Source organism: Scyliorhinus canicula, chromosome 14 (genome assembly GCF_902713615.1).
Source record: "Scyliorhinus canicula chromosome 14, sScyCan1.1, whole genome shotgun sequence".
Lineage (NCBI taxonomy): Eukaryota > Metazoa > Chordata > Chondrichthyes > Carcharhiniformes > Scyliorhinidae > Scyliorhinus > Scyliorhinus canicula.
In genome coordinates, this window is record NC_052159.1 from 110,838,932 (window position 1) to 110,863,440 (window position 24,509).

The 24,509-nt window shown below is 42.3% G+C and overlaps 1 protein-coding gene across 2 annotated transcripts in view; it reads left to right on the plus strand.

Moving 5' to 3' along the window:
• Positions 1-314: 314 nt before the first annotated feature.
• Positions 315-24,509, plus strand: part of LOC119977273 (ephrin-B2-like) — a 68,300-nt gene continuing 44,105 nt past the window's right edge. For both annotated transcript variants that reach the window (XM_038818014.1, XM_038818015.1), the window contains exon 1: positions 315-1,024. In XM_038818014.1, the coding sequence (XP_038673942.1) occupies positions 903-1,024 (122 nt within the window). In that variant the 5' untranslated portion in view covers positions 315-902. The remainder of the gene's footprint in view (positions 1,025-24,509) is intronic.

Here is a 24,509-nt window from a genome sequence, read left to right on the forward strand (position 1 = left end):
AAACGCTGCAGCGTTGTTTTACTTGCGGTGTTTTATTTGGTTACCTGTGCTGTGAGGCTGACTGCTCACTCAGATCAGCCTTCAGACCGAGGAAATAATAACAATGGAGATGGGGAGGGGGGGAAGGACGGTGGAATCGAGGGAGGCTTTGACTGACGGCTTCAGGGACCAATGGGAGCGTGGATGTGTCTGTCAGTCAGGTGGAGGGGCGGCTGCAGGTGGCTAGGTGGACCAATGAGCGCGGTGTATGGGCGTGGCTCGCACCCGGTTGCTGGGTGGTATATAACGTTCTTGCAAAGAGCTGGCTCATCACGTCCTGGACCGTGTAAGTGGCCAAGTGGAGCGCTGAGCGAGACAGAAATATCCACACACACACACACGCATATATATAACACACACACACAGGGCGGCAGAGTGCACACACATCGTTCCACAGTTGTGCTAACAACCCACCGGACACAGTTGGACATATTTCGCGACCAAGATTTATTAGCAAGAAAAGAAAGAAGGTTTGCCACACTGAGATTGTGTGTGTGTTTCTTTCCCCTCTTCCTCTTTGCCTCATTCTGCCGCTGCGGTTTGCAAGCAAGTGTCTCAGGTACACACACATACACACAACACAAAAAGAGAGAGTTGCAGCGATTGTAAGTAACCCAAGGGGACGGGAATGAGGAAGGCGATCGGCCGAGTGTGAGAGCGCTCTTGCAGACAACTACTTCACCGGAGCAGCAGCAACTGGGAGCGGAGAGGCCATTTCAAGTTTCGGCCAAGGCAGTCTCGGATCAGAAGTGTTGCTTTTGGTTTTTTGTTAGAAAAAGGATACCGTTCAGACATTTGCCCGGGACGAGGATAATCGGAAAAAAAAGAGATATTTCGACCTATACTGGACAAAGTGATCGGTGATGATGGCGATAAGGAACTCGCTTTGGAAATACTATTTGGGAGTTTTCTTCGTTTCATGCAGGATGGCTATATCAAACTGTGAAATTCTGGCACCTATATATTGGAATTCCTCAAACCCCAAGTAAGTGAAACAAATCATGATCTTGTTTAGCCTCAACACCTGCAGCGCTGGTGTTTTGTTGCTTGTGGTATAGATACACAGAGAACACAGGGCAAGGTGAACTATTCAGCGCTGAATCCCCCCCTTTCCGCCCACCCATCTCAGTGTTGCTGTAATCACAAAGGTGCGATCACCGACACACACGTCCTCGTATTGAAGGGGCTCCTGTGATAACTGTGGGGAGGGCGGGCACACAGTTCGCTGTTTCTATTGAAGCCAGACGGGGCCTCGATCAGAGTTTGGGGGGGGGGGGGTATATCTTGCGGGGGGCAGTTGTTGGCCTCATGTCTCAACGCTTGAATCTGACTAGGTTTGACACATTGAAGGGGTCAGGACAGAGGGGATTTAAGGAGCGGTTGAACAGTAACCTCCCCCCCCCCCCCTCCTCTCTGGGAGAACAGGGATACTGATGTGAGGAGCCCGAAAGAGGAGCGACTGGGGTCGCAACAGGAACCGGGTAGAGCTTTATTTCTGGTGGAACCCTCAGTAGACGCGTATCTCGGGCAGTCAGATAGGGGAAAAAAGCAGGTGGCGTTAGTCGAAGATTTTGCTAATGTTCTTGGGGGGGGGGGGGGGGTGGATAAAGCGATTCTACCTGTCAGTGTGGTGGACGAGACTCTGCGACCGACACTAGAAGCCTGCATTTGGCGAAGTTTGTTTTTCGCTGCAAGGCGATTCTGCAGGAAATCTAATCAGTGCCACACCACAAGCTTTCTTTGCCCCGAATTTACCCCAATCCTCAGGTTAAAGTTGGCATAGAAAAATCGAGTGTGGGGCAAAAGCTCCCCTACCATTCCTGCACGGAGGCACACGCGCTGGGAGATAAATGCATCCAATTGCAAGTCAAAAACGAAGTGACCGAACCCCCACCCATCCCATCCCAAAAAAAAAACCCTTCTTCGTCCAGCTTCGAGGATTCTCGGGACTGAAGAACGCAATTGGTGCGAAAGTTAAAAATGAAAGGTAACTCTACATTCTGATGTGTGAATCCTCAAACCTGCCCCGCTGTCAGCTCAGGCATCCCCAGCCACCACCACCCTCCCCGCATCGAGTGACCCCTTTGCAGATAGATTTCAGTGAGCAGTCTATCATTTTAACCTTCTTTAGGAAAAGCAAACAGTTAAAACTGTGTTGGCCCGTGAAGTGTTTTGTCCACGAATCAGCCTCTTCTGGGGAGCTGAATTAAACCTTTTTTTCGGTTGGAAACTCAATGAGCAAATATTTGTTTAAAGTGTTAAAGTAAATGGAGTCTCCCACTTCCCAAAAAAACAGGTCAAGATTAGAAGACCTGATGACAAATCTAAATGTACCCAGGATTGCAACCACCCCTCCCACACCACACACAACTTTTGTTTTGAAAAAGCAAATACTTAGATCACAAAAAGTGGCTCACCCCATCTGCATTTAAAGTTAATCGGGAATTTTGGGCGGTTGATGAATTTTAACGCGCAGGAATAATTTTGGTCACAAATGTAAATATTATTTAAAGCGCAAGACAGCTATTTGTAAAGCCCTTGCCACTTGTTTTGTAACAGGTTCGCTTATAAAATGGGGAAATATCACCGTGTTGCAGATGGCGGAATGTCCAAATTTCCCCGCAAGAGTCTGAAGTATAACTTTTTGTTTTGCTTCTGAACTCGGCGAAGATGATTGGATGAGTTATTTGTGTTCAAATAGATGTACAGCATTAAACAAAAACAGGAGGGGAAGGAAGGTGCGGAAATGTTAAGACTGCATTTTCCTCCAAATCTGGGATCGATGAAGTTTGATCGAACCTAACAGGGTTTGGATGAGATTTAGGCGCAGGATAAAAACTGTGAAATTAATTGAGAAATCACATTACAGCCTCGCCGTTTATCTTCAGCCAAAGTTGACACTTTCGTTCAATAGAAACAGTCAATTTTCTTCCGCACCTTTGGGAAGCGAAAGAAAGTTTTGAGACTTTACTTTGAAAGCGCAACCGCAGCCCCCCCCCCCCCCCCCCCCCCCTCCCAACTAAAAAAAAACAACCTGGGCGAAAGTGCCCAGGGCGCTTCTGTCCTGGGTCCCCAAACCTTACAGAAAGTGTAATTTAAGAGTGGCTCTGCAGGTTTATTTTGGCCCAGTGTTTAGGGTGGGTGTTGGGATTGAGTCTGATTAATTTAAAATTTAAGAACATTATTGCAAATGGAAAATACGGACTGACTACATTTGTTCCAGTTATGGCCAGTGGAGAATCAAGTTCAGAGTGGGGTACATTTCTTACTCTCTCCTCCTCGCTCTCTGACACCTTCTGCCCCTGCCATGTATGTGTGCACTCGAGGCTTCACTTCCAACAACCCCATAGACAAGTTGAAGTAACCCCGTCAGCGGCCACTAGAAGGAAGAAGGTTAGGAGGAGGTTGCAATGAATCCTTCTTCAGTTTGTTTCCCAAGGCAGCACCGTCCCCCCCCCCCCCCCCCCACCCCGCAAGCAACAGGTAACTAACTGGGTGATACTGAATGCTGAAGGGAACGTGAAACAGACCCATAATCACCCAATTTACCCGCTTGTTAAAACTCACCCTGTGCGGATGAAAGATTTGTTTTTGTCACAGCGTGTTCTTGGAATAGTTTAGATCTTAAAATGTTCACCGTTATTACAGTAAGCGAGTGGCACAGAGCAAAAAACGGTGCTTGCGGTAAACCGGCCCTGATCTCCCAATTCTCTCTCCTTAAAGAGTTTTAACCCTGTTTAACCCACATGTTTTAACCCTGGGATTTTGAGAAGGGCGTGTGGTGAAACCTTGTACTCTGCTTGTGAAACTCAAAGCTTGGCCTGCATTGATCAACGTAAGAAGTCTTACAACACCAGGTTAAAGTCCAACAGGTTTGTTTCAAACACGAGCTTTCGGAGCACGGCTCCTTCTAACTGTTGGACTTTAACCTGGTGTTGTAAGAACCTGCATTGATCAATTTCGCGGTCAACATGAATATTAATTTTGGCCCTAGTGCCTGTCCGAACACTTGTCCTGTTAAACAAGCTATGATGTTTAATAAATCCTTCAATTTAGTTCGACAGTAATGTTGACAGGAATGTTGGTGCTGTTCCTGTACACACACAATGCAAATTACCAATACCAAACATGAAACTGCTTCAACATTTTTTAATCGGTGTACTCAAGTCAGACATTAACCAGAACATTAACAAATTAGAAACTCTGGTATTAATTATTATTTTTTTTGAAGTTGAAAGACTTCTAATGAAAAATGAACGGAAATTTCAGTCAGATGATAAGAGGTTTATTTCTCAAGAGCCGTTTTTTTTAGTTCATGGCGGGAGATGCAGATCTTTCCAAACATTGCAGTCCTACAGAGGTCACTCGTCAGATGTTTAAAGCAGCCAATCCTTCCACCGAAATCTCAGTCGGTAGCTGCCTGTGACTTTTTAAAAAAACAATATTTATGGGTTATTGATATTTTTCTCGGTTTCTGGAAATCATCATATTTCCCACAAGTTAGACTGGGGCTGGGACAGGGGACTGGACTATCTATTTCCTAACCATTGCCAGATTGTGCAAAGCATTTTGAGACAATTTTACAATCTGAATCGAGTATTCTCATCAGAATAACTGGAATATTGCACCTGATGGTGCATTAACAATATTCCCATCTTGGGGTTTGAGACTTTGAGTGGTCAATTGCTTTGTTCAAAGCATAATCATTATAGACCAGATACCTTAATATATACAGACGACAAAGTTGCCAGTCCTCTAAGATTCCCCTGGAAGATCCATTCTCCATGGACACCATTATGAGCAACCCAGGAGAAAGAAAAAACCATAGTGCCATTAAAAAGGGTACTCTTTTTCTGTTAGCACCTCTGTTTATTACTTATTAAAATATTGGAGATGGAGTGATGTCTGCTGACTAGATGGGCTGTTGGAGATAGAAAATGATGTACAGAAACCTGCTGCATTATATTCTACCAGAGTTGAAAAATCTAAGGAGACTCAAACTTTGCTTTGAAGTTATTGTATTTTCACTATGTTGTGCATCTGTTTACAAGGGCCTACTTCAAGGTGGCCCTTAAACTGCCTGACAAGGGTAGGCTTGTCAGATCTGTGCAGTCTGCTTTGCAATGAGTCAGAAAGTGTCTTCATGCATTGCAGGGAACTGATCATTTTCTACAGCTCATTGGTTTGATGCAATCTCACCAGAGAATGTCCATGTAGTATGTTGAGATTAATGAGCATCCTGTTCATAAGTATACCGGTTCAGATGGAGCATTAGCACAAGTATAGGTTCACTGCTTGTTTGTTCACTAGTGAGGAGAGAACAGAGCATTTGCATTTTTGCCGGCTTAGTATAATGTCACTCCAATGTTTCTGCTGTATTTACAGGAAGCATGGATCAATTATAGTTTAATTCACTAATACCTGTAACTTATGTGATCATTATTCCCTATACTCAAATGCTATCTCCATAACTCTCTTGGAACTCAAAGAGGTGGAAAGATAATTCATATTTTCAATCAATGACGTAGCCAGATGATTTATTCCACAAATAGTGACCTAATGTATGTAAAATTAATTTTAATAAATTTCCCCCTTCCAAAAAAACTTTGTGAGTTTTAATTTTACTCACAAGGGTTTGCAATAATTATTTACCACTATGTCCCAGAGTTGTATTACTTACATTATATCAGTCCCATTTTATCATAAACGTAATTGCCTTATCACAGTAGCAAGGGTGCAGTATTTTGCTTATTCATGAGTGCTGGCAGTCAATGCCAGTTAGAGTAAAGAGAACTACACAGTGTTGGTGGTTTGCATCAGGGGGTGTACTTAGACAGAAGTCTTATACACAATTACCGCCCTCCAGTTACTGTTGTTTGCTCATTTTTGCAACAGCTCTGTTGCTTTAAATCCTCACAAAATGGGCAGAAACCCCTTAAAAAGTTGGAACTGTTTTCAGTTAACATTTTCCAGATACACTAATGTGCAAAAAAAGTAAATTTTCCAATATACATACAAAAGACCATTATCTGGTGCGGGTGTGCTGCCTATTTTTAACCATAGGATGATCTTCATTTTTCATTCACCTTTTCATTGCTGCTTAATAGCAGATGATTTGATCAATAGCCCAGCTTGTTATTCTGTTTAGCTGTGTTCATAATATACTGAAACAGACCATATTATTGTATTGATTATAGAACCATGCAAATTACAGCACACATGGAGGTCACTCAACCCATTTTGACTGTGCTCGTTCTTCAACGGGAGCTATCTGTTTGAATCTAATTTACGTTGTCCCTTTCCTCATATCCTTTACATTTTTTTCAAATTCTTATCCAGTTCCCTTCTTGATTATATTGGAACCTGTATTTCAATAGTTGTTCATGTTAAGGCATTCCATGTTCGAATAATCTAAAATATAAATATGTTTGCAGCTTGCCTATTTTGTTTTTTCATTAATATTCTTGAATTTCTCCCTCCTTGCTAGCCAGCTGCTAATGAGTGGAATGGATCTTTCATTATTGACCTCTTCCTAAAACCCTCCGTAATTCTGAAAGCCTCTATTAGATCCCTCTTTTAATCTTCTCTGTGGCAGTGCAACATTTTTTTATGTTGATAACCTCTCATTTCTGGCATCATTCCTTGGCTGTACCTTTTCTGTGGTACTAATATCTTTCCTGTGATGACGGATTAATTAAGAAGGGTGCCGTTTTTATTCTCGCAAATCATTGTTTCAATATTTCTCTAATTGATGGAAGTTTTTCCCAACAAAATGCATTTCTGTTGAAGTTCTATGGGCTACCAGGTGGTAGATTAATAAAGAAAACCAATTGACAAAACCAATCTGTTCTGACCAAACAATAGGACATGGTGAACTATAATTATTCATGATTTTAAAAAAATAAAATGGAAAATCGTTGGCATCTTTAGGGATTGTAGTGTGCTTTTAAGGGGAGACTTTTGAGGGGCTGCACATATATCGTTAATAATATTGCTTTTGAATCCGGATTGATTACCTCAGTAAAAGATTTTTTTTTCTAATTCCTGTCATGAATAGAGGACGTTGGGAAAGATTGTTATTTGCTCTGAATCCCGGTGCCACAATTGTGCTTTCTGCCTGAAAGGAATTCAAAGAGACGAGAGTAAAATATAATTTCTACCAATTGCCTGCGTACAGCACATTTTACCTCAGCCTGTCTGGTTAGTTCAAATCATCAAAGGTAGAGGCAACACCCTTGATATTTTTCGATAAAAGCAGATTCTGGGCAGGATCCAGGTTTACACCATAATAATCCTAACCACAAAGAAAAAAAGACTTGTCATTATTTTAGACATAATATCCCAGCCATTAGTCTCCTTGGAGGTTGGGGACAGGGAGCAGGCAGTAGCAGCTCATGGCACACAGAGCAGGAGAAATACTAATACCGACACTGATACTGAACAGAAAGACCGTGCTTTATGTTCACATACCCAGAACGGCCAGAAAATGGATTTTATTTTATTAAAAGGCATGTCACTTTTCAGAGAAAGGACAGCTCTTAGATGACAAGTTATTTCATTTGCATTTTGAAAACTCATCTGCATTATTGAGGCCTTCAAAATTCACAGGCATAATTTAAACAAGAGTATGCTGTGCACTGATGTGGCTATTTGGTGGCAGGATGAAATATTGAGATTTGATTTGATTTCAATTAACATATTCCCAGTTCAGGGCCAACTACCTTAAATAGCCCAAATGATTAATTCCTGGCAGTTATGTTTACTGTTACTGCAAAGAGACAGTTTTTCAACAATGCAGTGGAATGTTTATTAATAAAGCTACATCGCTAGGCTCCTTTGGCGACCTGGTTCAGTAGTTAAATGCCACACTGTGATATAGTGTGCCAAGAGATGTGACACAGGATAGCATTGGGAGTGTGATTGTTAGTTTCTGTGTCCCTAAGTCAGGGATGATAAAGAACCAGGGGCCCACAGATGTCCCTTGGCCTTCTTGGAAAAGTTTGAGAGGAGCAAGGATCGGATTGTTCCGAATAATGCTTGAAAATAGGTTCCTTCAATATGTCACTAATTTCAGGCAACACATCTTACCCATAATGATCTATAGGCATCTTTCTTGCTGTAGGTTCAGACAAGTAAATTCACTTCTGTAAATATTATAAAGTTTTTCAGTACATAATTCTTTAAAACCATTTTGAAAATCAGGTGGTTTAAGATCTTAAGATAATTAATTTGTTTCTTGTTTTGTGACACTTAAGAAAAATCCTTCCTTCGTAATCTTAATTATATATAAGTTCCAATTCTCAAAATCTAATCATGGCTTAAACCAATCTTTTCTCTTAATGAGCAACATATCTAAGTTCAATAATAAATAGTTTCAAGTTCAAGAGCATCATTTCATTTCATTGTACAAGGAATACATTGACATGACCAGATTTCAAGAGCACAGACTACCTCATGTAATGTCACAACTGAAAACATAAATTATACGAGCCTGGGAATGATCGTGGGTAAAATTAGCATACAGATGCTTAACATGGCCTTGTAACAAATTCATCCTTATGAAACATTAAGGGACATTTCATTGCATAGAATAAGCATGTTTATGTCGCTTTTAAAATTTGATTGTCTTTGATATGAACATGCTGCAGATTCATACAGCAATATCTTATGAGGGAATTTGTAATCTCACTGGGAAAACCCCTGTGAGTTACCTCCAGGGATTATTCTTGTGTCAAGCAGTTTTACATCAAATAGGACTGATGAGTCCTCTTAAACTGATCATTGAATGATGCAAACTAATCTCAATGTATTAGGCATTTCTTTATTTGTAGATAAGCAGGTGCATATTGATAGCATTTGGAACAGGCCACAGAACTTGCATTTATACCAGGACTTATATTTTCCTTTCTTAAATGTTAAAAAAAAGGAGAACGTTGGGTAGCATGGTGGCGCAGTGGGTTAGCTCTGCAGCCTCACGGCAATGAGGTCCCAGGTTCGATCCCGGCTCTGGGTCACTGTCCGTGTGGAGTTTGCACATTCTCCCTGTGTTTGTGTGGGCTCCACCCCTACAATCCAAAAATGTACAGGCTAGGTGGATTGGCCACGCTAAATTGTCCCTTAATTGGAAAAAATGATTTGGGTACTCTAAATTTAAAAAAATAAAGAAAAAAAGGATGAAGTTGCTGTCATATGGTCCAATACGTATAACCATGTACTTTTGTACTGTAGTGTGTACTTTTGCAACATTCTGTTAAAACAACTTGTAAGTTCTGGACAACTTGAGCCTGTAGAAGTAAGATCCTTATTTTCTTTTAATGGGGAATCTTTAACTCTAGCAGGAACCATCATTAACCAGGATGATGGCTCATGCAAAATGTTGGTGCATTTTGACTCTCCTGGTGATCCAATGACACTTGATAGGATGGGCGTGTGATTACACATAAAACAGTACACAGTTGTCTTGATGCCTTTTAAGTGTTCACAAATTAATTGACATGTCTCCAGTTCTGCACAGATTTGTACCTGCTTTTTAAAAGTGCTGCTATGCTTATTAAAACCAGTCTGATGCGTTATTGTCAGGAGACTTTGAAGTTGCTGCACTCTGATGAAGAAACCAAAAATTTGATAAAAATAAATTGCTACAAAGAACTGTGCATGGAAATCAGCAGGAAATGTGAAAAGAAGCCGTAAATACCAATTAAAGGAGCATGACAAAACAAATCTGTACTTGCTAACAGCAGTCTCATTGTTATTATATTTGTCCCATATTCCTGTCTGAAAAATTGCACGGGAATGCAGAAGGTTCAGCTGCCTGAAAGCAAAAGAAAATCATGAGACGCCTTTCTTCAGACTTTACCCTCCCACCTTCATGCTTAACCCCTGAGGAATTTTAATTTGGCAAATATGCAAACCTATTTCTCAATCTTACTTACCTCCAGATCAATCGTGGGAAAGGCAGTGCACCAAACTGCTTATTGTACTGTCAGGCAGATCTCTATATATTAAGCGGAGATAGGAAGTCCATTTGCAAGGTTTGACACTCAAGCTTTCATTGAAAAGATAACCTGCTTGTCTACTTTTATGTCAAGGGATTTCAATATGATTTGTGCACCAAACTGTTGATTGAAATGATGTTATATTAAAGGAATACACACATAATGCTTATGTGTAGTAAATCAGCCTTCAATTTCCTTTAGTTTACAAATGGGGAAAGTAACAAAAGTAAATGCAACTCCTGTGTCTCCATGGCAGAAGTTAGGTCAGGCAAAAGCAGTTTTTTGATGTTGGATAATTTGGGTGTAAGTAGAAAATGTTAGAAAAGCTCATGAGCAATGGCAATAAAGTTGAGGTTTTTCTTAGTAAGTTGGACTGTCATAATATACATTCCATCACAAGTTTATTTTTCCCAATTAAGGGGCAATTTAGCGTGGCCAATCCACCTATCCTGCACATCTTTGGGTTGTGGGGGTGAGACCCATGCAGACACATGGAGAATGCAAACTCCACACGGACAGTGACCCGCGGTCAGGATCGAACCTGGGTCCTCAGCGCCATGAGGCAGCTGTGCTAACCACTGCGCCACCATGCCACCCTATTTCTATCACAAGTTAGGCTTTGCACCTCAAAGCATGATTTTTGTGTGGAGAACCTGCAGAATGAAAAGTTGATGAACAGGTTTCCCTAACTGCTGAGAGTTAAACTAATCATTTTCATATGGACGTGTTTTATCCCTCAATCTCCTTACAGAGCCAAACTATAATAAGGCAATTCATTGCGGTACATTTTCCTGTAATTTAACTGGAGTTGAGAATTTTAAGAATAGATTTGCCACAAGTGACACTGCATCGTGTTCTCCTAATACAGAAGCAAAATGTTATGGATGTTGGAAATTTAAAATAATAACGTATGGCTGGAAATACTCAGCAGGGCAGGCAGCATCTGAGGGGAGGAAAACAAAGTTAGTGTTCCAGGTTGATGACCTTTCATCCACTATGTCCATTTTTTCCATATTGATATGCGTAGCTTTAGATATAGATTAAACTTTTTTTTGACACTTTTAAGTGTTTGTTTGCTGATGTATCTCTGTGTTTTCTATTGAGACTTTTTTCAAGTGCGGAATTGAAAATTAGAAGAAAGCCATAACACAATCATCTTCTATTTAAAAGGAAATCAGCCCTCAAGTAATTGACAATGAAAGGATTACACTGCAGATTGGAGCCGTAATGTAAATCAAAGGACAGAATAGAAAGAGCCGGATCTAGTATGATTGAAATAAACAGTCACAAAGACATCAACTGTAGTAATCTGATCGTTTCTAAAGCAAACCACCAATCCATTCCTTTCTGATTAATAATACAGCAAATGCACCCATTTTATATACAAAATATAAGCGGGAACCAGGGGTTGCCAAGGCAACATATAGATTTTGTTCATGTCCAAACTGACACATCTATCATTGTAATTTGAAAAGGAAAGGAGTGAAGCAGTGTTTAGAGCTGTTGAGCATTTTACTCTATAAGAGAAGGCTGGGATTAGGATATATAAAAGGCCTGTTTTTTGGCTTGGGTTGGAGGATGGTAAAGAAAAGCTGCTCAGTTCTTGTTCATTCATTGTGTGTAATATGAAAAAGGTAGATTTAATTTGCTGCTTTATTGAAGCCCTGTATGCCTAAAGCTCCAGATTGTACCATGGGTTGGTTAGGTTTTTTTTAACTCCTGGCTCAGCAGCAGCTATTCGGTCGGATTAAGCTCGCTTTGAGATTGTTTCTTTCATCTATTTGTGCCACAGACAGGAACATGCTGAGTAGCAACAGAACGCAGGAGGATTGGTGGGGCTGAGGTTATCTGAAAGGAAAACAGAGCGCTTTTGATGCAGCCATCTTTCAGGCACAAGCTTTGGTCTCACACTCCATGAGAGAGGCAAAGATAAACATACCACATTGTTCTTGCAGTGCTCTGTTAACTATGTTTCAGAGTGCTGTTTCTTACCTAGCAGAACTGGTCTGATCTTCAGTATCCATGCCAGCCATTCCCCACCATGATCCCAGCAATATCCAGCTGGTCTTCCTTCAGTCTCAGGAAATGGGAGGAAGCCTAAATAAATGAAGTATCAAATGCTGAATCTTTCATAAAAAGGCATTTAAAGTTGGCATAGAGGAGATTGTGGAAATGGGAAAGTACAAGAAATTCTTGCCTAAGCATGGTGGCTCCCTTTTGGTTGACTTATAAAGAGCCTGTTATATTTGTAAAAGTGTTCATTTTTGTCCCTGTGTGGAATGATAAAAGGATTTTGGCACAAGAGCATACCCAACTGAATTTTGAAAGCATCTTCATGTTCCACCAGGTAGAGCAAGTGACAACTGTTTCATTGGTTTAATTAGTATTTTGGCAGGACAAATCTGTTCTGTGCCGTTTGGAAGGGGACTTTTTCAATTTGGGCCTTTAAATGGCACCATGTGATTTGCCTGGAAGGGGATGAATTTTTACAATCCGGTTTTAAATAATTTGTGAAAGTGTTTGCGAGGTTCTGATTAGGTTTTAAGGTTTCTCATAGAGTCATAGAGTTTTTCAGCACAAAAAGAGGCCCTTCAGCCCACCCTGTCTGTGCTGGTCATCAAGCACCAATCTATTCTAATCCCATTTTTCTGCATTTGATCCACAACCTTGTTTGCTATGGAGTTTCAAGTGTTCGTCTAATGTTTCTGTGTCACTTTAAACATGCAAGAAAAGATTGAAAAAAAATGGGCAAATGCTTTCTTGCCAAGAATCTTCACCTGTTTCCTCCGTTCTCTCCCCGTTACTCCTCCCCTGAAGATATTGTCTTCAGCACTCCAGTGATGTTCACTCCACAATCCCTCACTCAAATGAATATTCTTCATCTGTGAGCCTTGTCAATGAGTAAGGGTGAGAAATTTGGACACATTTTATCTGTCCAGACCTAATGTCCACACAGACACCGATTGGAAGAAGGGTGTTTTCCCTCCCCCCTCTCCCAAACCCAAGGAACACAAATACAATTGCAATACTCTTAATTACACTCAACTGTTATTAACAAACCCAGTGTGGATTGTGAATCCGGGCTGGGAACTTCTTGTTCTCTATTGACCAGCTACTCATTGAACAAATTCACAAAGATGCCTTCAAATGATCTTAATTGAATGCAAAACAATCTCGAGAAGAAATGTAACCTTAATGCCAATTTGGTGTACCACAAACATGGTTCAGAGCCAGCTGCTTAGAATATTGTTATTCTGATTTGCTCCGAATGAGGTATTCGTAAAACCGTTGTGCAAGATGGAAATGAAAACAAAGCTATTTGTGTAAACAGGTTACCAGATTATGAACTGAGATGCCAAAGCTCTCCCATTGGGAAACATAGAGTTTCGTAAACAATGGTGGAATCTGGGGAACAAATGCTAACCAAAAATTGGCACTTCTCATGATTCCTACCATTCCAAAATTGAATCAATAAGCCTGGCAAAAAGATAACTGGAAAAACATCTTGCGTTTGTGAAACTTGTGAAACTTTTCTGTGCAGAAAAATAAACAAAGTGAGTTTTCATTCTTGGACAAACTAAATATATTTATCTTATCTAAACACCGAGCATAGATTTTATCAAACGTTTGCTGATGAATTACCCCATAAAAGATGCAGGCAGCTGCTGAGTTATGGGTTTTGCCTGTTAACTAGAAATGAAATATTTTGCATAGTCAAGGGTAGTTTCAACAAAAGATTTTTAAAAAATGTTGATAAACTAGTTCGCAAATTGCAGCCTGCTGGTGCAATGTTGAAGGCAACCTTTCCCAGTGTTAGATAAAGAGGGCACGATTTAATGGAAATTAAACAGAATCCCATGGCGGGCAAGTTAGCCATGTGTTTACTGGAGCTTGCAGCAATAAGAACGACCCACTATTAAATGGGACTCTGCTTCATTTCTGGGCCCAAAGAGAAATGTCCCACCGAGGCCACACTTAGTCCCATTTCCTGTAGTAATGAGCTCTGCTCACCAGTGTGGGCCGATCTCTGAAACCCCACCGCGGCCACCTGAACCCCCCAAAGCCCTAACTTACCAATGAGGGGGTCCTCGAGCCTCCCACACCCACCTCATAGGGGCAGGGCACCTCAGGCCCAATCCCAGCACAGGCTAAAGATCGCCCAGTTACCTTTCCACTGCCACTTGGCAGTGCCCCTTTCAGCACCACCTGGGCACCCTGGTAGTGTCAGTGTGGCACCCAGGTGGCACTGCCAGGGTGTCAGACTGGCAGTGCACAAGTGGCATTGGGGTGCCAGGTTAGCACCCTGCCCAGGGTCCGACTACCCAGGGGCCCCCAATCACCTGGGGAACGCCCCCCTAATGTCGGTACCACTCACCCCTCCCTCACCCCCAAGTGCTGGTTCGCCAGGTCCGTGTTGGTGGAGACCAGTGCTAAATGGCACTCACTCGGGGCCTCCAAGGTGTGGGGGTTAGACCCTGTGCCTTTGGTAACGAGAGCATATTCAAGTGAACCTTACTGCTGACTTGAAGATGCAAATCTGGATCCCGTCCATTGTGGGCCGTATCCAGATTGCGTCATTTCAAGATCTTGAAAGGCGTAACAAGGCCATTAAATCTCATGAGAGACTTCTAAAGAGAGTGCAAATAATTTGACCTGAAGCATAACATTCTCCTTCCTCACACCAGAAAATTGTGAATTTTGATTGGTGTGCTTTCTAGCAGTTTTAGAACTCAAAGCAATACATTTTCTTACAATTTATAAAGTATTATCTTCTAAGTCTATAGCAACTTCGATATGTTAATTTGCACCATTATATAGAAATTTCATGTGTCTCCAGTTGTTGTGATGCATCATGGGTGGTGTGTAATGATGTGTAGTGATATGTCTGTTTATCACCTCTTGCTTTCAGCTCTTACCACTGACTAGCAGTATGACTATTGTGAAAAAGAGAGCTGAGTGTATAAGTCACTCCTGTCAGTACATAGCCTCTTCATCAGCAACTCTGTGTAGTGCCTCCCTGTGGCAACATTCAAAAACTGATAACCATGTGGACCCAGGCTAAACTATAGGGGCTCTGAGGAGTTCTGACCCTAGGTGCCTGCTAGGAGGCCCACTGCATGTGGCTTTGCCCTAATGCCCACGAACCAAACCTCCAACTGTGGGTAAATAGGCCCACTCTTGTGGGTGTCTCAGGAGAGTAGAAAACTAAGAGAGTAAACCCTTAGAGAAAATTCATAGTGGGTCCCAGAGGCAGAAATCTTTCATCTGTCGGGCAGTTTTCCAGCAACTCCTGCTGCGGAACTGGTACCAAACAGTAATGGTTTCATCCTTCCTTTGGACAGTATTAGCCATGCTAATACTGATGCTTGGGAAACTCAGGGTATCCAAACTATCTGCCCAGGCCTGAGCCCTGGAGAGAACAGCCCTGCTTCAGGGTTTCCCCAGCATATTTGCTCTATTGAGTCAGTGGGAACTCCATTGATTGGATCATGTGAGCCAAATGGATGAGAGCCTTGTCCCCAAAGACACTATGGTAAGCTTGCTATTGACCTGAGACCAATAGGTTGCCCACATCTCCAATACAAGGAGATTTCAAGTAACTGGAGTTTATTCATGGAAGACTTCATTGCTGACCAGAGTCTTGGGTCAAGTGGTCAGAAAGGGCAGGGAAAATGCAGAGGGCAAAATAAATTACCAAATGGTGGAAAATAGAGCCCGCAGGAAGGAAAAAAACATCAGTCAACCCCAGGACAATGCTATTCCTTCATGTGGACTGTGGAGGGGCTTGCCACTCACAAATCTGCCTCTGTAGCCACAACAGACAATGCTCAGTACAGAAGTGACCCACACCACTGGCATAGTCCATTGTCTTCTAAGATGGATGAATGTCCAACTAACCAAATAGATATTTTACCCCCTCGCATCATTTAACATTGTTTTTTTTAAATATGATTCTCAATGTGCTCTTCTCAAAACAACACACACAGTCATTGTCTAGTGACACATTAATTCCATCAGCCGCTTCTGAATTATATCTTCTGCATCACTTATTCTCTTGATTACATTTATTCTGATGAGTCCCTCCTATAGCTGTGTTTCAAAGCTGTAGACAAAAACTTTGGCCTTTAAGCACTAATGTAATTTATTCAACTTATAAAACTGGGACCATATCACAAAATAATTAACCAAATTTAATACACAAAGTAACACAAATAGGAGCAGGAGTAGGCCAATCAACCTTTTAAGTCTGCTCTGCCATTCAAAGTAATCATGGCTGATCTATCTCAATTCAGCTTCCCTGCACTATCCACCTATTAATTCCCTTAGTCCTCAAATATTTACTGACCTCTGTCTTGAATATATGACTCCGTGAGCACCCGCAATTTGCTGAGATAGAGAATTCCAAAGATCAACAACCAAATATATGCCCAAAATATTTATAAATACAAGTTAGTAACATAAGTGCATTTTGATTCAAATATAAAGCAGATTCAGTTTCTCAGCATGGAGACCAACAAATCAGTTCTGCCTCTTTATGGGGCCACTAGCAAGACAGTAAAGGCTGCAGATGTAAATGCGCTTCTGGTGGATTTATGAATGCAGTATAAAATCTGAGGAAATTCCTGACCTTGGTGTCTGAAACATGCATTGCTAAGTACACAATATGCACAGCGAGTTTTACACTTCATTTTTGCTGAAAAATGAATGTTCTGCTTAAAATATAAAAATTCACTCTAGAATCGGTTACTGTCAAGTGTATGAATTTTGGGATATAAATACTGACATGACCACTCCTGGCCTTAAACATACGTACATTCCAGTCCAGGATACTCCACTAAAAGGAATGGACAGAGCAGCAGGCCTTGAATGCATAATTATACGCTATTCTATCCCTGGTATGTCTCAGATGCAGCGGTATTGGAATTTCTTAATGTCTTTATACTTACTGCATGTGCCTAGTTTCAAGTGCAAATGAGAGGCCGAGCACACGCAGCATCTAGTGGGTTAATCAATACTTTCACTATTGATCTTCACCCCATTACTACAATTTTAATGCACTTCATGACAGGATGAACAAAGTTTGCTCACATTTATGTAGATTCGGCACCTCATGAGAAATAATTATTGGATTCAGATTGTAAGTAGTTGATTTACTACTCATTTCCATCTTCACCCTTACAGGCACAGAGGCACAGAGGTCCATGTCCGGAAAGTTTCCCATATTGGGAACCTGGGCCAGTATGCCACCGGACAGAAAGACAGTCATACTGTGCGTAGTTACCCAATGTATGCTTCTGGGGGTGAGCCTCTGAGGAGAATGTTCCAGTTGAAAACTTGCTGCTTGACTTCAATCACCCTGATCCCCATCCCACTCCAGTGTCACTCCAAGATGAAGAAAGCAATTGTTTTTGTTTCACTAGTGCCTGAACCTATTTCATTTTTGTCATTAAACAAAATTAATAATATTTAAAACCATAGAAGTTAGAATTAGGAAGTTCTACAGAAATACTTTTCTTGCCGGATGGATTCTTTCTGCACTAAGTCACCATTCACTGTGGAACCGTTTGTTGAATTCCTCTTTAATCTTTACTCATGCATATCAAAGGCTGCTTTTCCCAGTATGATGCATGGAAACATTGTAACATCTATCCTTTCTGTTTGAGCAAATCACATCCAAACAGTTTGCATTAACCTTATTGACTGTGTTTGGTCAGGGGCAGCTCATGAGGTATTTGCTTTGTAACACGGAGCAAGCCATGTTAAATATCATAGGCAGTCCTCCCTTCTTGAAATCCTCGTGCGTGCATGTTTTTAGTAGGCCAACTTGTAAATGCCGTAATCTTTGAACAACCTTTGAGCCAAGGTTACAATGATGACCAGCAGAATAATCCCCTGGCTCTATTTCATTATCCTCATCAGATATATCACCCACATAGTCTCACCTTGGTCTTGTCGAGGCAACATGAAGGTAAAGTGATGTCTGTGTCATCAGTGAAAGCCTTTTCTGCTCAAAATGGGTGATGTTGAGTGTGATACCTGTATAGATCGTGTTGTCGACATCCTCAGGTGATCAATAACAAAGAGCAGTTTAAACCTGACATTTTAAAGTATCCCAAATCTCGAGCTACCTTTCCGTTTGCAAACAATTTTGTCCAGTCATTTCCCAATACATTTTTAAATCATTCACATTTACAGAATTATGAATTTAATTGTGAATTAAATTACGCCAATGTTATTTGTTGCAAGAGTAATGTTAGAAGTCTTTAAAAACCGTAACTTAGCTCATGCCTGATTTACTCTTCTAATTAAAGCAGGAATGATTCCAATAATCATGGGGTTCTCTGTGTTGAAGGTAGCAGTCGGTAAACGTTGCACTAAGAATCCCTGCCCATTTTAAGTATCACCCTGTCACTCAAAGGCTGTAATGTTTTATGGCAAGTTCAAATGGCCTCAAACGTTAATCTTGAAGATCCAAAATCCTTCTGTGCATTTTCAGCTTCAAGCATTTGGTCTTTATTAACAAAATAAACACATTAGAATAAGCACACTAAAATAAACCATTTGGTTTGGTCAAGCAATTTAAGAAAGTGTCTTGCGGCATTTTAGGAGTGATTGTTTATCTAGGAATATTTAATAGGTTAACTTCTTTAGCCACATTAATTGATTCATGTCACGTTAAAGAATTTCTGCTGTAATATTAATTTGTATCAATATTTATATAAGTACATAGTTTGGGTTTTGAGGTCTCTTTGTCTCATCTCTGGAAATTAATTAGTTTCCTAACTGCTGACATCAATGTATGGAGTAATTGTGTTGTAACCCATCAACATAAACACAGAGCCATTTCACTAGCTACCACTTTAGTCTAGGATTTGTGCCATGTGCCAGACAGTAGCTCACAGGAGCAGAGAATGCTGGAATCATGTCCAGGCCCATTTCTCCACCAAACCAGGAGACTGGTTCCATGCTTGTATAATACTTCCATTAAGATCCACCTGGATTCCTTTGCCCTACAATGTCAGGCACTTTATTAAAGGAAATTTCATTGAAGTCCATGTGGAGTTGTTTGCCCCTCTACATGGTGCGTCAGAAGGCAGCTTCAGTTCTAGTTATGAGTAGCTAGCTACTTACATTTTGTAAGAGCCTAGCATTTTCTGTCTCTCTACATATGCAGCAGTTGGTCTCCTTGACTGGATCAGAATATCCGTTCAGCATGTCCAGCTTCGCCTGAGAAGCCTTGCGCTCTGATCACAAATCTGCAGCAATCCATTAACTTTCTGGAACGTGGCTCAATGGTAGTTCCGGCATATCTCACCAGTTTAAATTGCCGTGTTATTTCATTTTTGTCAATCCCCCGTTCTTTTAAATTACAATGAAGTGGAACCTTGGGCAGGATTCTCTGACCCACCCCGGCCGGGTCGGAGAATCACCGGGGGGGCGGCGTGAATCTCGCCCCCGCCGGCACCGGGGCTTTGGTGGCAGTGCCCCCCCCAGTGATTCCCCGGCCCGCAATGGGCCTGTTTTCGGCGGGACCCGCCGGTGTAAATCACAACAGGTCCTTACTGGTGGGACCTGGCTCCACGGGCAGCCTGCAGAGTCCTCGGGGGGGGCGCGGGGGATCTGGCCCCGAGGGGTGCCCCCACAGTGGCCTGGCCCGCGATTGGGGCCGACCGATCCGTGGGCAGGCCTGTGCCGTGGGGACACTCTTTCCCTCCGCACCCGGCCGCTATCAACCTCCGCCATGGCCGGTGCGGAGAAGAACCACCCTGCGCATGCACTGGGATGACACCAGCACATGCTGGTGCTCCCGTACATTTGCCAACTCGCGCCGGCTGGCGGAGGCCCTTCGGCGCCAGTTAGCATGGCGCCAAGCCCTTCGGCGCCGGCTGGCACGGTGCCAAACACTCCGGCGCCGGCCTAGCCCCTGAAGGTGCGGAGGATTCCGCACCTTTGGAGCGGCCCGATGCCAGAGTGTTTCACGCCACTCCTCGGCACCGGAGTGGCCCGCCCCGCCGGTTTGCGGAGAATCCCGCCCCATAATTGGGACACTAGCTTTCGGCCGCATGGTAGCACAGTAGTTAGCATTGTTGCTTCACAGCTCCAGGGACCCGGTTTTGATTACCGGCTGGGGTCATTGTCTGTGCGGAGTCTGCAAGTTCTCCCTGTGTCTGCTTGGGTTTCCTCCAGGTGCTCTTGTTTCCTTTCTCAAGTCCCGAAAGATGTGCTTGTTAGGTGATTTGGACATTCTGAATTCTCTCTGTGTACCCAAACAGGCGCCGGAGTGTGGCAACTCAGGAATTTTCAAAGTGACTTAATTGCAGTATTAATGTAAGACTACTTGTGACATGAGTGAAAATTATTCTTATGATTATTAACAACATTTTGGATTTTTCTTTTGACAAGGATACTAATCTTATCTTTCAAAATGACATATTTGGTGGAAGTTCCATACATTCTTGTTGGAATCCTTTTTTCATGATAGGTGAAGCAATCCAGCTACTTTCTCTTATAAAATGTTTCCCTGCTTCTTTCCAGTAACTTTTGGCAAAAAGGATACCTGAAAACATGACGGCACAAGTGAGACAACAGTCAAGTGGACAATATTTCTTCATCTCTTTATCTGCTCTCTCCGTTTTGGTTTTGACATATTTTTATTCCTTCTAGAGGTGGCAAAAATAATATGTTATTGTTCCATCTCATGTTATTACATTCCAATTCTCACTTTGATGTGTGCCTTTTGAAACATAAATAGTGGGCGAGATTCTTTCACCTCGGGGCTGGGCCAGAGAATCACTGGGTCTGGCGCGAATCGCGCCACGCTGCCCTGACGGAAGTCCAGCGATTCTACGGAGCCACCCCCCCCCCGGCGATTCTCGGTCCGGGATGGGCCGAGTGGCCACGCTAAAAAAGCCGCGTCCCAGCGGCGCCGTCCGCACCTGCTCTTAGCCGGTGGGACTTTTGGCGTGGATGCACCTGGGGGCGGCCTGGCCGGGAGGGAGGGATCGGCAGGCCAGCCTCTCGGGCTGGGGGCCTCTTTTGTTCCGTGCCAGGCCCTGTAGCCCGACGCCATGTTACGTTGGAGCCAGTGCGTATGCGTGGCAATCACACTGGTCCCACTGCGCATGCGCGCGTTGGTGCCGGCCCGACTGCGCATGCCTGCGGCACCAATCTAACGCCGGGGATCGGCAATGGAGTGGCGTGAGTCACTTCAGTGCTGTGCTGGCCCCCTGTGGGGTCAGAATTGCTGCCCCTGAGGCCATGTTGACGCCGTCGAGAAATGTGACGGCATTTACGACAGCATCAACACTTAACTTCAGGATCAGAGAATCCCGTCCAGTATTTTCAAGAATTTGCAGTTACACACACATTTCACAAAGTCACTTTACAGTTTAGTTATCTGGTGAATGTGGGTAGAGGGCATTGACAGAATGGTTTTGCTCCATGCGTTTTTTTAGTACTCCTGTGAAGGTTTGCTATTGTCAGTTAAGCCATTTCCTCACACAGCTACAGCTTCTGTTTCATCAGCATAGGTTCGACAGTTAATATCGAGTTGACTTGTAAATTTAAATTTGCTCATTTATTAGAAATAAATGGATTCAAAATTATGTTCATAAGTCAGTATAGAGCCTTATGTTTGCTAAGCAAAATGGGACCTTCTGGCTTTGAATTTTATGAATATCTAATTCACATGATTTGAGATTTATGGCCTGTGGTTTGCCACCAGTGATGTTGGGTTGAGAATGCCTCGGCCATTCCAGGACTTGTGTGCAGCATACATTGGCATTTTGTATTTAATATATACAGGGGTTTCCCGAATAGGCCCCAAAAAAGTTAGTTTCTGTGCCAATCGTGCCAATCAGTATCTGTGCCAAAATGATCTGCCAATCTCATTAGCATACATGAGATCATAAAACCCAAAGTAAACCAAGCAGAAATCAGCATGAACAGTCGAGGCCTGAGGAAAGTAGAGAACTAATTCATTAATCCTTCATGAAGTCCGTCATTATTAATGTAAATTTAAAGCCACTATTTACATACCTCAGACACCATGGGGGAGAAATTCATTTGCATTGTGTCACAGTGGCACTAACCTAAATCACATTAGTTTCCCGGCAGTGCAATAGCCTGCTACATGCGGGGCCCTCATTGCGATCATCATTGACATTGTTGAAGAATGCCACAGAGTTGTACAGGTAGCAGCCTGTGCACTGCCTGTCCCTGGGGAGCTAACGTATGTCTGCACAGCAATGCTAGAAGTAGCACGACACAAACACTTTAAAGGAAATACATTTGTGGAAGCTTTTCAGTTCCTAATGTAAATGTTATGAAGCTATGAGAAAGCAATTAAAGATATAAGAGAGTTCCATTTGAAATAGGAATTTTAAAAAAAAATATTGTAAAGCTCCATAAATATTGACTGTCGACGCTCTGAATCTAAATTGTTCTAGGCTTACTTCTACACCTGCGGAAAGAAAACTAGTATTAGTGCAGGAAAATAGCACAAAATGGTGGGGCAGACTATTTTGATAAAGATGGATGTTTCCTAGAATCGGTGGACAACATTCAGGAACTTGGCTGGAGTTTAAAAACAATGTAAAACCTTTAAATTCCCTCAATCCTTTGTGTTGAATTTGAGTATTATGGTGGAAATGTGGAGAAAACTGGGTATTTATCTGTGGGAGGTTTATTTCTGTCAAAAGTAGTTTGTTTCCACGCCTTATTCATTGCAAGTAAGCTGCCCACAAACCTGTTTGATTAAAAAAAAAATTGAACAGCATACAGAAATAGTTAATCTTCTGTTGTACTAGTTTCTTGTCTCTAATAAGAGCCATGTAAACTCTATCTCCTAGGATCAGTACTGAAGTATTTATTGGCTATACTGAAGAGAGGGCACATGACCCTATGAATGTAAATGCAGAATAACTCAGTAGAGCTTCAGGAAAGATATTGCACAATTTTCTGGCATCGCTTCATATGTCCACATTTGAAGCTGTGACATGTTCTTATAACCGTGGATGCATACTAATTTTCTGCAAGTAAAACTTGCAGGATTAACCAACAAAGTTTTAGCAGCCAATTATACACCAAGACACGGTTTTTCAAAATGCTTGTCATGACCCACGGATGCGCCGCAGGCGGGTGACACTAGAGTCCCGGAGTGATCGGTTGCGGTATTCCCACAATGATCGTGATCGCGTGTGAAGTGCCCAATGGCCACTCCTGGAATTTAAATGGAGAATGGCAGCTGCTACCAGCTTTTAAATGATAATGTAATGAGGCTGTGTGCAGTCTTCGGACCATAGCAGCAGCAGTGAGCAGGTCACGTGTCCTGCATGTACGTTTGATGTCAAGCGCCCTGTACATATATGCTTTTGGTGCCAAAGCATGGAGGAGAACTCCTTCCATTTTCTAGCTGCAAGCATGCAAGGCAAAAGTACTGTGACAATGGGTTGCTTTGTTACAAAGAGGAAGCGGCCAGAGGCACAAATAGGCAGTGTACCTGCTGGCCAGGATCACACATCTGAATCTGTTGGAGAGAGCTGCACAGGGGAGTCCATGTTAGGACTGGGCAGTGCTAATGTTAACTCTGTTTATAGGGCCTCTGGTGCACAACCTCTGTTCCTAATAAAGAAGAAACTTAACCCAGGAACAAAGCAGTATAAAGATGATTTCTTAAGATATGTTTTTTTCTAATTGTCTCATTGCAATTAAGGATGCAAAGCCCATTCGTGTTATATGAGGGAAATGAGAGAAGTTTCAGATTTTGAAAGTGAAGTGGTGGGTGAAAAATTTATTTTGAGGATAAGACCCCAGAGTCAGTTATCAACTTACAGGGGACTCCAAATGAAAAGACTAAGCTGCTGTACCTGACCTGTGACAGCACATTAAAAACACACCAAAAGTCCAGGAGGCTGTCAGCATTCTGGAGTAATATCTCCAAGGAGTATCCAGTGCTGAGTAAAACAGGCATTTTGTTGCTATTACCCTTCGCAACGACCTCCAGGTGCGAAGTTGAATTTTACGTTCTCACAATGAGGAAGACGGCGGAAAGGAATCAGCTGAACTCTGCACCTGATATGCGCGTTGCCATCTCCTCCTGCGAACCTGATTAGAGTGAGATCATGAAGACCTCATAGGCTCTCCTTTCGCACTAACGGTAAGCGAACGTGGCATGGGCCGCGAAGGTCAGCTGGTTGGCAAAAGTGGCACTGCACTAAGATGTCACTCCTTATTGTTACCAAACATTGTTTGCCCTGCCCTTTCGGCATCCCCCGTAATAATCAGTAAGGATTGTTGTGGTTGATTAATTTATCTATCATTGTGATCAAACCAACTAAAGGCTGAAAGGTTAACAGTTCAGAAAATGAAGTGGTCGTCTAAATTACAATTACTGAAAATTTGAAGGGTAAGTAGGAAGAAAAAGGATGATCACAGATGTTTTTTTTTGTTGGAATGTAGCCCTTAAGGAGGAGT